This window comes from Parambassis ranga, chromosome 6 (genome assembly GCF_900634625.1).
Source record: "Parambassis ranga chromosome 6, fParRan2.1, whole genome shotgun sequence".
In the NCBI taxonomy this organism is placed as follows: Eukaryota; Metazoa; Chordata; class Actinopteri; family Ambassidae; genus Parambassis; species Parambassis ranga.
Genome location: NC_041027.1, coordinates 8562163 through 8575599, shown reverse-complemented (window position 1 = coordinate 8575599; position 13437 = coordinate 8562163). Strand labels below are relative to the sequence as shown.

At 42.0% G+C, this 13437-nt stretch overlaps 1 protein-coding gene across 6 annotated transcripts in view; it reads right to left on the bottom strand.

Annotated features, from left to right (window-relative positions):
• Positions 1 to 13183, bottom strand: part of magi2b (membrane associated guanylate kinase, WW and PDZ domain containing 2b) — a 61027-nt gene extending 47844 nt beyond the window's left edge. For all 6 annotated transcript variants that reach the window (XM_028407400.1, XM_028407402.1, XM_028407401.1 and 3 more), the window contains exon 1: positions 12644 to 13183. In XM_028407400.1, the coding sequence (XP_028263201.1) occupies positions 12644 to 12941 (298 nt within the window). In that variant the 5' untranslated portion in view covers positions 12942 to 13183. The remainder of the gene's footprint in view (positions 1 to 12643) is intronic.
• Between the last annotated feature and the right edge of the window lie 254 nt (positions 13184 to 13437).

The following is a 13437-nucleotide window of genomic DNA, read 5'->3' as shown; positions in this document are numbered from 1 at the left end:
CATCAAGGCAGGCAGCAGTTTGCAGCTCCTGCTCAGAAAATAAATACAGTAGTCCATGCAGGTCACATAGTCTGCCCATCAACGCGCCATCAACAAAAAAAAAAAAGCACCAGTAATGTAGTGACATTTCAACAAGGTGGCCCATTTAAACTCCTTCCTACTGCCCCATAGCTGCTGCTACTGATGGAGCAGCTTCCACCTGATTCTGACAGTGCAGTACACTTACCGGTAGATTGTATTTGTGTTCACTATTTGTGCTCTTATAAAAGGAATGTACACCACTACATTTTACTAATGCAAATGTTACATTTAAGGGACGGTAATGATGACAAGTGCTAGAAATTAAAATTTTACTTCTCACTATTGTCTGTTATTAGAGAGAAGTTAATGAATGAACAAGTAGTTTGTCTTAGGCTCTATGGGCTTGTTCAATGAATTTCAATGTCTTGTAAATATGCGTCTTAAATGAGTTCCCGCTGTGTGTTTAGCATGCAGCTCGGATCTGCATGTGCAGACAGCCGAATGTGGGTGCTACAAACAACAGTGAATATGTTTGATGACAAATATAGATGTATAATTTACCAAAGTCTGTGAATCTATAAAAAAAACAGATGTATAGATGGTTAAATGATTACTGTCTTTGTTGCATAGCAACACTAAAGAAGCAGAGTTGTTCACACAACAGTTACCAGTACATACTCTTACTAGAGAGCAACATGGTCTACAATTTAATCCTCAATATCTGTTATTTGAGTGCATTCACATTGAAAAAATAGGCACTTTGATTTAGGTTCTTTTTGGTTTATATGTCAGCAGCAACAGCAGCAGCAGATCTTTAGTGTTGTTGTGTCCTAGAACACAATGTGCAGCAAAAATAACAACACATATTTATTTGAGCATGTAGGTTTTAAAACATGCAGTATGTGGGAAGTGTATCCTCAAAATCTTACAGGAGGAAAAGGCTGCGTCTGACTAATGGCAGCAGTGGTAATATATCAACTGTAGCAAATTAGAGTTAATTATGTAGTGTGTTGATTACTGTACTCTCTGTGCATGTCCAAAAAACCTCAGTATTTCAGCTGCACTTCATGTCACATCAATCAGTAATCAGATTTTACATCCTCTGCTCATTTCATTACAAGTTGGTGCAACAGGTTGTGAAAGTTAATTAAGCAAGTTGCATTCATATTCATGTTTATTAATTTAGTAGCTTGAAAACTGTAGTATTTTTTCCACTTTCTCCCAAAGAGCAGGACTAAACTGAAATGTTGTACTCATTTTTAACTTGGAAACAATTAAAGCAAAGATGTGATAAGTAGATTTGACACTAGACTCCCATTAAAAAATGGCCTGATTCACCAGATGGTTTGTTGTGTTAGTTTGTAAACTCACAAATCAAGGCTCACTTCATCTTTGTCTTCAACTGTGATTAGCTGTGATTACATTCTCATGCAGGAAAACAACAGTTCAAACTATTCCCATAGCCGCAGACCTGTGCTGATATTTTCTCAGTAAAGAGCCTGTGGTTGATTTCAATTATGATGGGTCACAGCAACAAGTAGGCCTGACATGAACTCAATCACTGTTACTTACTACTGCTGCTGTTTCCTGGCTCCCTAAGGCAGAAAGGCCATTACTCCAATCTACACAGATGATTTGGATTGTTATCAATATTTGGGTTCTTGTTTCCTTCCATCTTAATATGAATAATAATGAGAAATGATGTCTAAAAAAAGACCAGGAACAGGATAAATGCCAAACCAAATCTACTTTATTTATTTTATTTTGTTGATAATAATAAACACCTTGATATAAAACAAAACTAAAGAACATATTCAACAGGACTGATTATAATCCAGGAGGTAGCAAGATGAATAAAGTTAATCCTGCCCTCGGCAGGTTAAGATCACTCTTCAGCACCTGTCATTTATCTTGATAACCCGTCATCCGTGAAACAGCATCCAGCCTGAGGTCAAGCTAACCAGCATGTAAGCTACACGAGAGGGAAGATAATCAGAACAGCAACCAGTGAATCAGCAACTCAACTGCCATTATTTCCACCATGCTGACACGATTTCTTCCTCTCCTGCTTTGTGTCTGGTACTTTTGTTCCAGTATGATGTTTAATTGAATGTGCAGCAGAGTGCTAAACATGTTGCATTGTTTGTATTTGTTAAAATGATGCTTCAGAGAAGAGAATATGGTTGCAGAAACCAGGAGGAGCCATTTTGTTTGGGAAAGCATAATTATGCCTGACATGCCCATTCTCCCAGGAGGTCGATAGAGGAGGAAAGCACCGTCTTGCCACATTGATTCTGCAAGTTTCTTTCCTCACAAACTTTAACTGCTAACCTCTTAAGTGCCAGCAACCACAATCACGCTTCAGGGGTTCAAGCCAGCATTGACGCTTAGGCTCATACTTATTAAATGTACGCAGACACACATGCAAGTCAACATGTTTACACTTGCATACAAACAAATCTTTACACTCCAGTGATAAAGCGCAGAGTAAAGTGAGGGGCCAGTTAAAGGTGGAGGTCTGAGCTGATGGTCGGGGGCGTCTGAAGAGAGCTGAGGTGAAGTGGTGCTGTGAGTGGTTGTCATGGAGAACAAAACTATGTGAGAGATTTGGTGATCAATAGCATTTCCACCCTCCTACATGAGGTCATACAGGTTACACAGGAGAACAAAACTGCGGGGCAGGAGTCAATGAATGCAACAACAGCTTTAAATCATGCATACATACATACATATTGTAAGAACTATATCTGCTTCACCATCCAATTCCACATCTACTGAGAATCACAGCTCTCTTAGCTTGTCTGAAAGAACAAGGAAGCACCTTCAGCAAACATCACCATCATTCTATATGGTCATATTGTGTGCCTCATGAAAGAGTCCTAAAAATCATGACTTAAGGTTCCTCTGTCTCTTTTTTAATTACAAAATCACAACAAATATTATTAAATTACCTGCACAGTGGCCTAAATGGCACAAAATATAGAAAACATACAGATGAAACACAAATAGATGCAAAACTGTTTGCAAATACATCTCTGTTGTGGTCTTCGGCCTCATTTTGTGTAGCTTTCACTCAGGTGGTCTAAATGGCTTAAAGTTGGAGCCGTTTCAAAAAGGAGCAACAACAAAGTTTATCTATAAATTCTTACTGGCTCCTTTTTAGGAGAGTACCACTATTGGGCAGAAGCCTCATTTTATGAATGGGAATCTTACACTGTTGTTATCTTGACCTCACATTTCCTGTGTTTATTGTTAGTTTTTTGATTATATGAATATGCATGATTAGGCATAAAGCCAGTATTTTCCTTTTCTTTTGTCTTTTCATCCACCTTTATAATGGTACAGTTTAAAACTGCATTCATGTGACCTAGTCTACTTTAAACTGGCCCAGGTAGTCCTGTCTGTGTGTGGGTGTTAATGATACTGTTACTGTATGTACTGCTGGTTTCTGCATGTATTGTAAAGGCTTTTGAGATGTGGATAAAGGATCTGTTTCCAGTACTAATGGTGTTATTACAGCAGGGAACAGGGCCATTATTAATAGTAAATGACAGAGTCTCTCCTAAAGGTCTTAATATTGATCCCCCTCCCATCCTCAGACTAGTCTTAATGATGATGTTCCTCCATGTCTCTCTCTGCAGTGCCGTAATCAAGGCCAGACACACATTTACAACCTCTGAGTCACAATAAAGAGAAACAAGCCCACACTACAAATGAGACTTCAAGATTAAAGGGGGAAGGTTATAGGAATTGCCAGCCCTAATATCCCTTGTTCTGCCTCCTCCAGTAGCAGGCAAATGAATTCCTCGTTTCAGCTCACCTCACACGTCTATGCTGATGAAACAAATAATGATGGACACTAAAAGGTGCGTGTTTTTGTGTATGTGCTGGCTCTTGTTTTTAATGTGGCTATATGGAGGTGTTTGTCACTACCGATTGCACTCTCCAGTTCAAGCATCACTCCTCAGACTCCATCAGGAGCAACAAGCAGGATGCATCTTAATGAAAAGGGAACCAATGAGAAACACAAAGAAGATGGACAAAGTGCACACTTCATCTGTGTTTTATAGATGTAGGAAGCAACAGCAATGTGTAGAAAATAGAGCCAGACAGAGTGTGATATAAATGAGCCTCAGAGGCAACAGAGAGCAATAAGAAAACCATCCATTTGGGGGCGCAGCAGTCAATAACCCAAGGGGTTAAACCCAGCAGGGTGTGTGCACAGTCAATACAAAAAATTAATACTTGTGGCTGCGGCTGAGAGAAGGCCACCTTCTGAGCATCGTAATGATTCTCCTCTCTGATGCATCACTTGGCTGCTCTGGTCTGATAGTCTACTAAAGCCTGTCTGTAGTGATTAAGGGGCCCTTCATGCTGCTAAATCCCAACTAAAATGAATTGATTCAACTCAACTGTACTGACCTGATTGCTCCTTTCTTTTTTCCATTACAACATGCTGGGGTGAACTCTGTGAACAAGAATATAATACACACCCAGCACATAAAGTGAGAAGTGGCTATAACTCCCCTCCTAACGAGTCAGGTCGAACACTTTTAAACTCATCACACAGTATTTCTGGTTCCAGTGCTGATATTAGAGACGCCCTCGTGTAGACCACTACTCAGGACCTTACAGATGGTGGGCCTACACTGCCATTGAAGGGCTAGACCTGACATGAGCATTTCACTACAGACAACACAGCCCAGAGGATCACAGACCAAACAAAACCTCTCTGCCACAACCAGGCCTCAATCCCTATAGAAGCCATAAACGTAGAAGAAGTTTTAAAGTGTGCTGTTCCTATACACACTATGAGCCAGTTAGGGGGGTTTAGGGACATGATAAGTATACAATAAGTCTCTATGGTCTACTATGTAAATCCAACTATATGGCTACTACGACGAGTCCATCAGTTTGAATGAGATAAAAAAAAAAAACAGCTGTCAACATGAAAACATTTCAGCAGCATCTTGTGCATTTTGTTAAACTGTTGACAGAGACAAAAACATTGTTGAAATGAGAGTCACATGGACAGGGACAGTTTTCATTCAGTCTCTGCAGAGACTTTAGTTTAACAGAAAGAAAGAGAGAGAACATAAAAGTCGTAAGGGATTGAAGGGCTGAGTCACCCAAGTTTTATTTTCCAAGGTTTGAGATGTTCTCATAGATCCCGGCCTCCAGCTGAACACAAAGGAGATGAATAGATTTCTGTCTCCTAACAGCATTGGATATGTGATTTAGAAAACATTTCAACTTTTTCAACAACTTTTTTTCCCACAAATAGACATCTGTCTGTCTCTGTTGACACTGTGTTTGTGGATTATTCAGGACAACCAGAACACATTTCTGTTCATGTCATTGTTTAATGCTGCAAAGAAAATATTATTTCAGGCTATAAGAAACGGTTGAATATTTCAGTCTATACCACTTCGATGTTAATAATTTACTTCCCAAATAATTGATAAGTTTGTGGCCTCAGATAAAAGGGGTCTATTTAAAAAACCTAGTACATTTATTTTTCAAGATATCCACCTCCTACATTTACACACTTGAGCCCTGGGTTGCAGAGCTTGTGAAAAAAAACAAAGAGGCGACCACCGAGCTTCTTCTCCATCTTGGGGAAGACACAGTGAATAGAGAACAGAAAAGTGATGGCAGCCATCACTGTGGACTAGGTATATGTTTCAACGACACAAAACAGACCAGACAGTGAATATCCTTCATTATGACTCAAGGAGTCGAGCTGCGCAAAATTATCAGTCACATTACTACTAGCGCGGAAAGCCCAGGTCCAACAGACAGTAAAACCTGGACACACTGTACAAATACTAATGATGACACTTGAACCTTAGTGAAATCAAACACAAGCAAGACGTTCCATTCTGATATCTGCTTGTAACAATCTGAGCAGGTCGCTTTAAAGAAAATAAAAAAGTTATTAAACGTTACATATTGATTGACTGTCAAACCAACAACTGCCTCCCTCTGAAGTGAACATCTACAAACTCCCTGTGAGTTATAGATGTTCAGGCCAGAACTGCCTCTATGAAAGCTCCCGATTAGACAGCTACTGTCCTCTACTGGCAGGAAGCTTCAACTACAGTGATGAAATGACCCTGAATGTAAATGAGGCGCTTTAACACATCAGAAGACTTCTGCCACTAAGACAGGAAGCTGCCTGCTGCTGCAATGAGGGCGATTAACTCAGCAGTGGAATTTAAAATCATATTTAACCAGAGCATGTATGACAGCCCAGTCTTACATAACCACAAAATAATTATGCCAGCTGTAATCATAGGGTGAAATCAAATATCTATTATCGATTTTTATTTCATGGTTACAAACCAACACAGAATAATCAGAAGATTTTCAGACAACTGAGATGTGATTGTGTGATAGAGGACATATCTTAATATAGAGAAATGTTCCCTATTTTTCATTCACTGTTTATAATACTGTGTATCTTAGTTGGTTTCAGTTGGAGATATTTCGCTCAGGAATGATGGCGAGTCTCTTTAGAAAGTCAGAAAATCACACACCATTGTTGGTAGCCACCACCAGTTTCAGTGCTGCAGCCGAAGACGCTCCTGACGCCAGCTTTTATAATCCTTCTCATTCAGATCTGAAGCCCACAGCGAAGCTATCAGATTAGCAGTGGTGGCTAATCTACACTATGTCAATGAATGAAGACTATCCGCTGCCTTCTGTGCTGCCATGCCTGACTGAATAAGATATGATTCAGTGAATGTGGGAGGCTTGCCGTTGTTTCAGCACAGACTCCCTGTCACAGTCAGAAAGTTCTCAACATACACTGGGTATCATTTTGAAAGCAGACCTCGTGTCTCGCATGATGAAAACAGGTGGAACAAACAGACATTGAAGGCAGAGCACATACTGACTGAACAACTCTCACTGCAAGTTGTGATGAACCAGTTCCATCTCTTTTGCCTCTGAGCTGAACTTTTCAACCTCCAGACCGACTGAGGAAGATGAAAAAAAGACGTGAGTACACGAACATCTGTGAGAGCCTCAGCAGGGAAGGGAATACAACATAGACTATTACATGCCACTTTATGCATACTTTTACTCCTGCATAATATAAAGCAATATAAAACAATCTTTGCCAAATAGTCTTATAAGATCAAAGTGACCTCTGACCTTTTGACCATCAAATCCTGAACAGTTTATTAATTCGATTGAACATTTGTATCAAATTTATAGACATTCCAAGAAGGCACTGCTGGGAGATTATGCTCAGGATAAATCATAAAAACATTACAGTATTTCTTCCAGCCAAGACTGTCGTCAGCATGAGGGCATAAAAATAGTACTATATTATCAAGTCTATATTATCACAGTACATATAATCAAAGGGACGCTTTTCTGCATTAGCATTTTTTATGACACGTTTGGAATTAAGAAGTATTCTGGAGCTTTGCCAATGAAAGACAGAAACAAATCTGTAATCAATCAAACATCACTGCTATAGAGGGGAGCACTGAAGCAGAATACATGTTTTTCACTTTTAAGTACAGTAATATATTTTTTGCATACTTATCTCAATATTATTTCACCAAAAAAGGGATGATTCAGTGCTGAAATGTTGCACACAAAGGCAATTTCCCTTTGTTCACACAATGAAAATGAGCACAGACACACACATTCATTTATTCTCCTTCCTCAGCATAAAACGCACAAAACTCCCTCTCTCTCTCAACACTCACAAACATCATGAATAATCATAAAAACATGGTGTTTATCTCAGCCAGTATGAAATATGGCCTCTTTTTCATCATGTAGTCACTTCGCCTCAGTGATCCATCACTAAAAGATTTGTGCTGCTTAAGGCTCTGAGATTGTTGACATTAATCTCCTCCTGATCACGGGGCATGTGCCATCATTACTAAAATGATTGGTGATTGGCAGCTTACAGATACAGATGTATGGTTGTTGATCCTACTGTACAGTGCAGTGATGGTTAAGCAAAAATGATTTGACTTTTTTTACACACAAACACCCCTCTTCTATCTAGCTTCTACAAACACATGCTGCAGCAGAGTTCCAGATTGTCCCATACAGCGTGTCCACACTGAGGAGAATTACATTGACCTAATTCACTTAACTGGACCACTTAGATGTTTGGTCATTGGCTGGCTGAGCCTGAGTTTGATCCTTTGAGCCAAGCTCCAGCAGCTTCTAGCCTCAATAAAATCATCCACCGCCTCTGACAGAACTCATCTCTTGGTGAGTTATTAATACCAACTGAGCAGACAGGATGTTATGCACTGATTCTTCAAGCTTCTCATCAACAAAGCGACAAGGGAGCAGAAGAAGGTCGCCTTCTCTCCCTCTGCTCCATCTGTCCCTCCATACTGTACCCACATTAAGAGGACTGGCAGGACCGAGACAGAAAAGAAACTTGACAACTTCAAACAATTCCTGAAGGTCTAGATTTTACAGAAACTAAATGTTTAGTGCACCAGTTAGAAATTTCACACTGCTTCATGGCTGTGGCTTTGTTTGATTTAAATGGCCATCTTACCTTTAACGCTTGTGCTCAGTTAGCATGTACTAAAAGAGGTCCCTTAACAGTGCCTTTCCAGTCTGAGCACAGCAACTGCATGTACAGGAGGCCCACCAAGCTCGCATGCTCACAGCTACAGCTGAATACTTGGTTTTCAAGAGCTTGAAGGTCTGAACAGAAGAACGGAAAAACATAAAAGTCAGGTGACGAGAATCGTGTAATCGTGACATGTCTGATCTAAACGTGTCCATCTAACCAGCCTACAACTTACAACAGTAACCTCCTTCCAGAGGAATGGAGCCTGAAGAGCCAGCTGACCTGACTGCGGAGCAGATCATCATCATACACAGTCATAAGAACAGAGAGATGACAGCACAACATAGCTAAAGTTTTGTGCTGAATTTCAGTTTCATTAGTAATTAGCTAGTTCCCCTTCTTGCCCCGTGTATGCTGTGGGCGAGATCTGCTGCACAGTGTGACGGCAGGCTGTGCTCCACTTAGATGTTAAAGGGCATGTTAACATTTTGAATTCATGTTGTTTTTCTTCAGAAAGCACCACACATTGTTCTCATAAACCCCAGAGGATGAGGCATCCTGGGGTCTCCTCCACCTCCACATTCATCTCTGAGAGGCAAAAACATATATTTGCAGGGAACAAGTTACATTTAAGACAGGCAATATCTTTTAGCGCTGACATGTTTGTGGCTCTGAGTCTGCATTTCTCATCTGGAGTTAAGTACCATCAGGTAGAAGAAAGCACTTCTGTTTGTTGTTATGTAAATCACAGCAACATTTGTTGTGGATTCAGGTTTGGATGATGGCCTTAATATAATCTGTAAGAAAAAAAATAACACGCCCAAAATAGCTGACATAATTATTTATACCGCTCCAGAGCTATTTATAAGTTAAGCCTAATATCAGAAAAATGGATGTCAATCAGAAATAAGAGTATTTTCCTCTATTTAAACATAAGAAGAACATGGAAAAGGACCATTGGTACAACACAAGCACATCATAGATATAGAAAATGTATTTTAGGAATAGGTTTATGTACATTTTAAAAATGAAAAACTGACAGAAATGATCTGAGGGGGGAAAAAATCACAAGATTACCAAGTGTCTTCTCTCACACCTTCACCATACTCTTCTCTTAAAACTCTCCCACCTCTCTTTCTCACTTTGTCACACACACACGCACTTATTCACACTTCTTTCCTCTCCATACTGTTCTAACACCTCTATGCGCTTATGATCCTCATGGCACTTGCATAAACCTGCCACACTGAGCCGAGCAGCCGTTTGCACTTCACTCTTGCTTTTTGTTGATCAGGAGATGAACAAGATCTGTGTCAGATAATTTACACACAGATAGACACAACCAATACCTAATTTACACCTCATCGCTTATAAAGGATAATCTATTAGTGCATTTACAGGACTCCATCTTACGCCATGTATGGGTGTATGGGTGAAGTAACGGAGCGTGAGCAGAGATGAAGCAGACATCTGTGATCTGAGATGGCACCCACTCAGAAGTCTTAATTATGCATAACATTAAACTTAATATAATTTAAGTGGTTGGCACATTTACCCATCATAGAGTCATCATAACAGAGGAAATTAGCTAAAGATAACAAAACTGTTTTAGTGAGGTAACATTGGTCATTTTAACATGGAGGTCTATCAAGATTGACTTATTGAGTGAGTTTTCAGAAATTAATTTTCTGTTTCTGCCCTGAACGCTGCCACTAAGGCTAAAGTATACTATGAAGGCCGACAAAGTCGGGGAGGACAGACCTGACCCAACTCCAGACTTTCATCCTTGTGCTCAGGATTAATGTCCTGTTACCGACCATTGCGTTTGTTTTCAGCTGCTGTTTGGTAATGTTTGGGTGCGTAAACTACATGATTGAGGTCATAAAGCAAAGTTCTCTAATCTACAATTAGCCATATTTGGATATCATGGTCAACAGATTTTACAGGCACTACGTTTGGCCATAGGCACATAGATATAAACTGTATTGAACATAAACACACCTGCAGTCAAAAAGATGAAATGAAAATAAAAGTTCTAGATTATTATAATGAAGAATTGTAAATGTCCTGGTGGTGTTGTTTGCAGGTTGTTGTGGTGAAGATTTACACACAGACACACAGCAGGGCAATAAACAGCAGCACTCCTGCAATTACCTACTGTCACATATAAATATATTCTGGGCAAAACACAACTGACTCATAATAAATTGATTTAATAGCACAAGATATCTATGGAAACTAGAGGGGGGTGACTTGAGGCTTCCTCACAAACACACACACTTGCATGTTGTGATGCACACAAAACAAAGCTTGCTAAAGCCAGACTTGTGAACACGATACACAGTCTGTTTGTGGCACCATTTATAAACTCACACAGTTTTGAGCTGCTGATGCAACAGTATCACAAACCAACTGGTTTGTTCCAGTAAACTGTGCTTGGTATTCCCATGTCCACAAAGCAGTGTCCTGTCCTATCTGTTTGGACAAGTGCACAGTAAAAAAATCTGTGCTTTGAAACCAAAGTGAGAGGAGGTCATGGCAGAGCCACGGCTGCGACCTCGCTCTGGAGGTCCATCAGGCCTGGCTGTCAGTGCCACGCGCCCTCGGGGACAGAGAGGGGGATCTACAATATACCTGACTGAAAATAGCCTGTTAAAATGTGTAAGTGTGTAGCTTTGCATGGGCAGTCAGACATGATTGTGCACTCAGACAGGAGACTCTGTGTGTGTGTGTGTGTGTGGCCCCTGAGCCGAGCGACTGGACTGCTTCTCGATGATTCCTCAGCGGGCTGTGAGTCTGTCAGCAACTGTTTGCCATAAATACGCTCTACTCTCCACTGGATGGAATTCAAATAGTAATATGACAGCAAGAGAAAGACAGAGATGGAGGGGGGAGAAGAGAGAGAAAAATGTGTAGTGAAGGGGACAACAAGCTGTGCACAAACAGCAGAGTGCTCAAGGACGTTCTTAGCAAAGACCATGTTCATCTGTGGGTAGCTTTATACACATACAGACTCATGTTTAAATGGATGAGAGGAAGAGTGAGAGAATAGACCTGTCTGTTACATACAGATTAGCATTTAACCCCTCACATGTCACAAGACTGTGCTCTTCCTCTGTCAGCAGCTCTAACTCTGTAATCAATCACATTGATGCAACCCATGGAAACACAGAGATTGAGAGCGAGCAATCAGGCGAGAATGTGTGAAGGCAAATCCTCTGTGAGCAAACTCTGCAACATCCAAAAATAAAAAGTGGTTTGATTTCTTGCTTTGCTTCATGGTCCAGAAGCAAGCGGCTTATTTCATGGATGAGGACCCCTTTAGCCACTTTAAACAGAGCCTCGGCGGGATAACCATCTCCTTCGCTGCTACTTCTTGCCAATGTTCCAGTTGTATGGAGACCCTGTCTGCTGTTACAATGGCTGACAGAAGCAGGTCACTCAGTCACAACTCAGTGCTGTGCTCAGAAACATCACAACAAGCCCCCAGCTTCAACAGTTGCACAAGAACTACAGCCATGACCACAGAGCTCAGGAACGTGTGGCCCATTATAGAGGAGCAGGGGGGTGATCAGTACCTAAGATCAATGAATCTGTGCGCAGTACAGCAACAGTCTGGACTGGCAGGCGGCGTTTCAGTGTGAAGTCTCTCTGCCTGCAAGAGAAACACATTTGATCCACGGCGCAGGCCTGTTCGGTGGAACGAGCCCTGTCCTCCACCAAAACACTGAGAAAACCGCAGGCTGTGGCATCACGCCTGAACGGACACACCCCCTCCAGGCTGTGGCATCGAACCAGCGACACTGTGATAAACAAACGACGGCTGCAACATAATCATTACTGTCACTGATCCTGTTGGACTGAACCCATCATTGCGGCTCGTAATTACATTTCAGCAACAAACAGGCCTTCGCAGAGGCTGGTGTTTGTCCACCTGGACACACGGCGTCCAGCGCAGACTGACAGATGACTACACAAATGACATCTTAACCAGAACAGTCTCACACACACACAGCACAAACACGGCTCCCCGTCTCTCTCCTGGCCCCTCTCGTATCTTACCTTGCTTGACACATTTGAAGCGGACCGGGTCTTTGCAGTGTTTAATCACGGCCAGCACGTCCCGAGTGGTGAGCCCGGCTACTGGCATGTCGTTGACCTCCAGCAGCAGCTCATCTTGGGCCAGTTTGCCGCTCTGGATCAGTCCTTTCCCCTGCTTCACCTCGCCGAAGTAGGGGAACTGGCCGTTCTCAGCGCCCCCCTTCAGCTCGAACCCCAGCTCCCCATCCTTCCCCCGGGTTATCACCGCTTCGTGGACTTTGTTAGTCCAGTGGTTTTTCTTCTTTAGGCTCTTCGACATCGTTAAGGCGAGTTAATCACCGCGGGCTAGCCCATACAAACGCCTCCTACCGTCTCATCCCAGCCTTTGTGCGACCGGCTGCGGCTTCACGGCGCTCGTGGATCCATCGTCACCGGTGCACGCAAGGCACAGTGTCCGCTCGTGGTGCCGCGCGGTCGGGCAGAGAGCTGCAGTACAGCGCGGCGGCGGATGAAATAATTATTACTCTGTCAGACACACAGACGCAGGAGACAGATCCTGATCCTGGCGGATGACCCGGATGTGAAGCCTGAAGGAGGGGAGAGATAAATGGTTCTGGTTCGGCGTGAAGGGATGGAGAGGAGGGGAATAACACAGGAGGCGCTTCACTCTTACTACACTGCCAGAGGCGCTTCCTCAGGCTCACTGTGATCACACGCTGACGATGACATGTAGGACGAACAACAGTTACGGCATGAGAGGCTTTAGAACTTACATCCAAGCTTCAGGCGGAAGAAACAAGCGGATATGTAAAGTT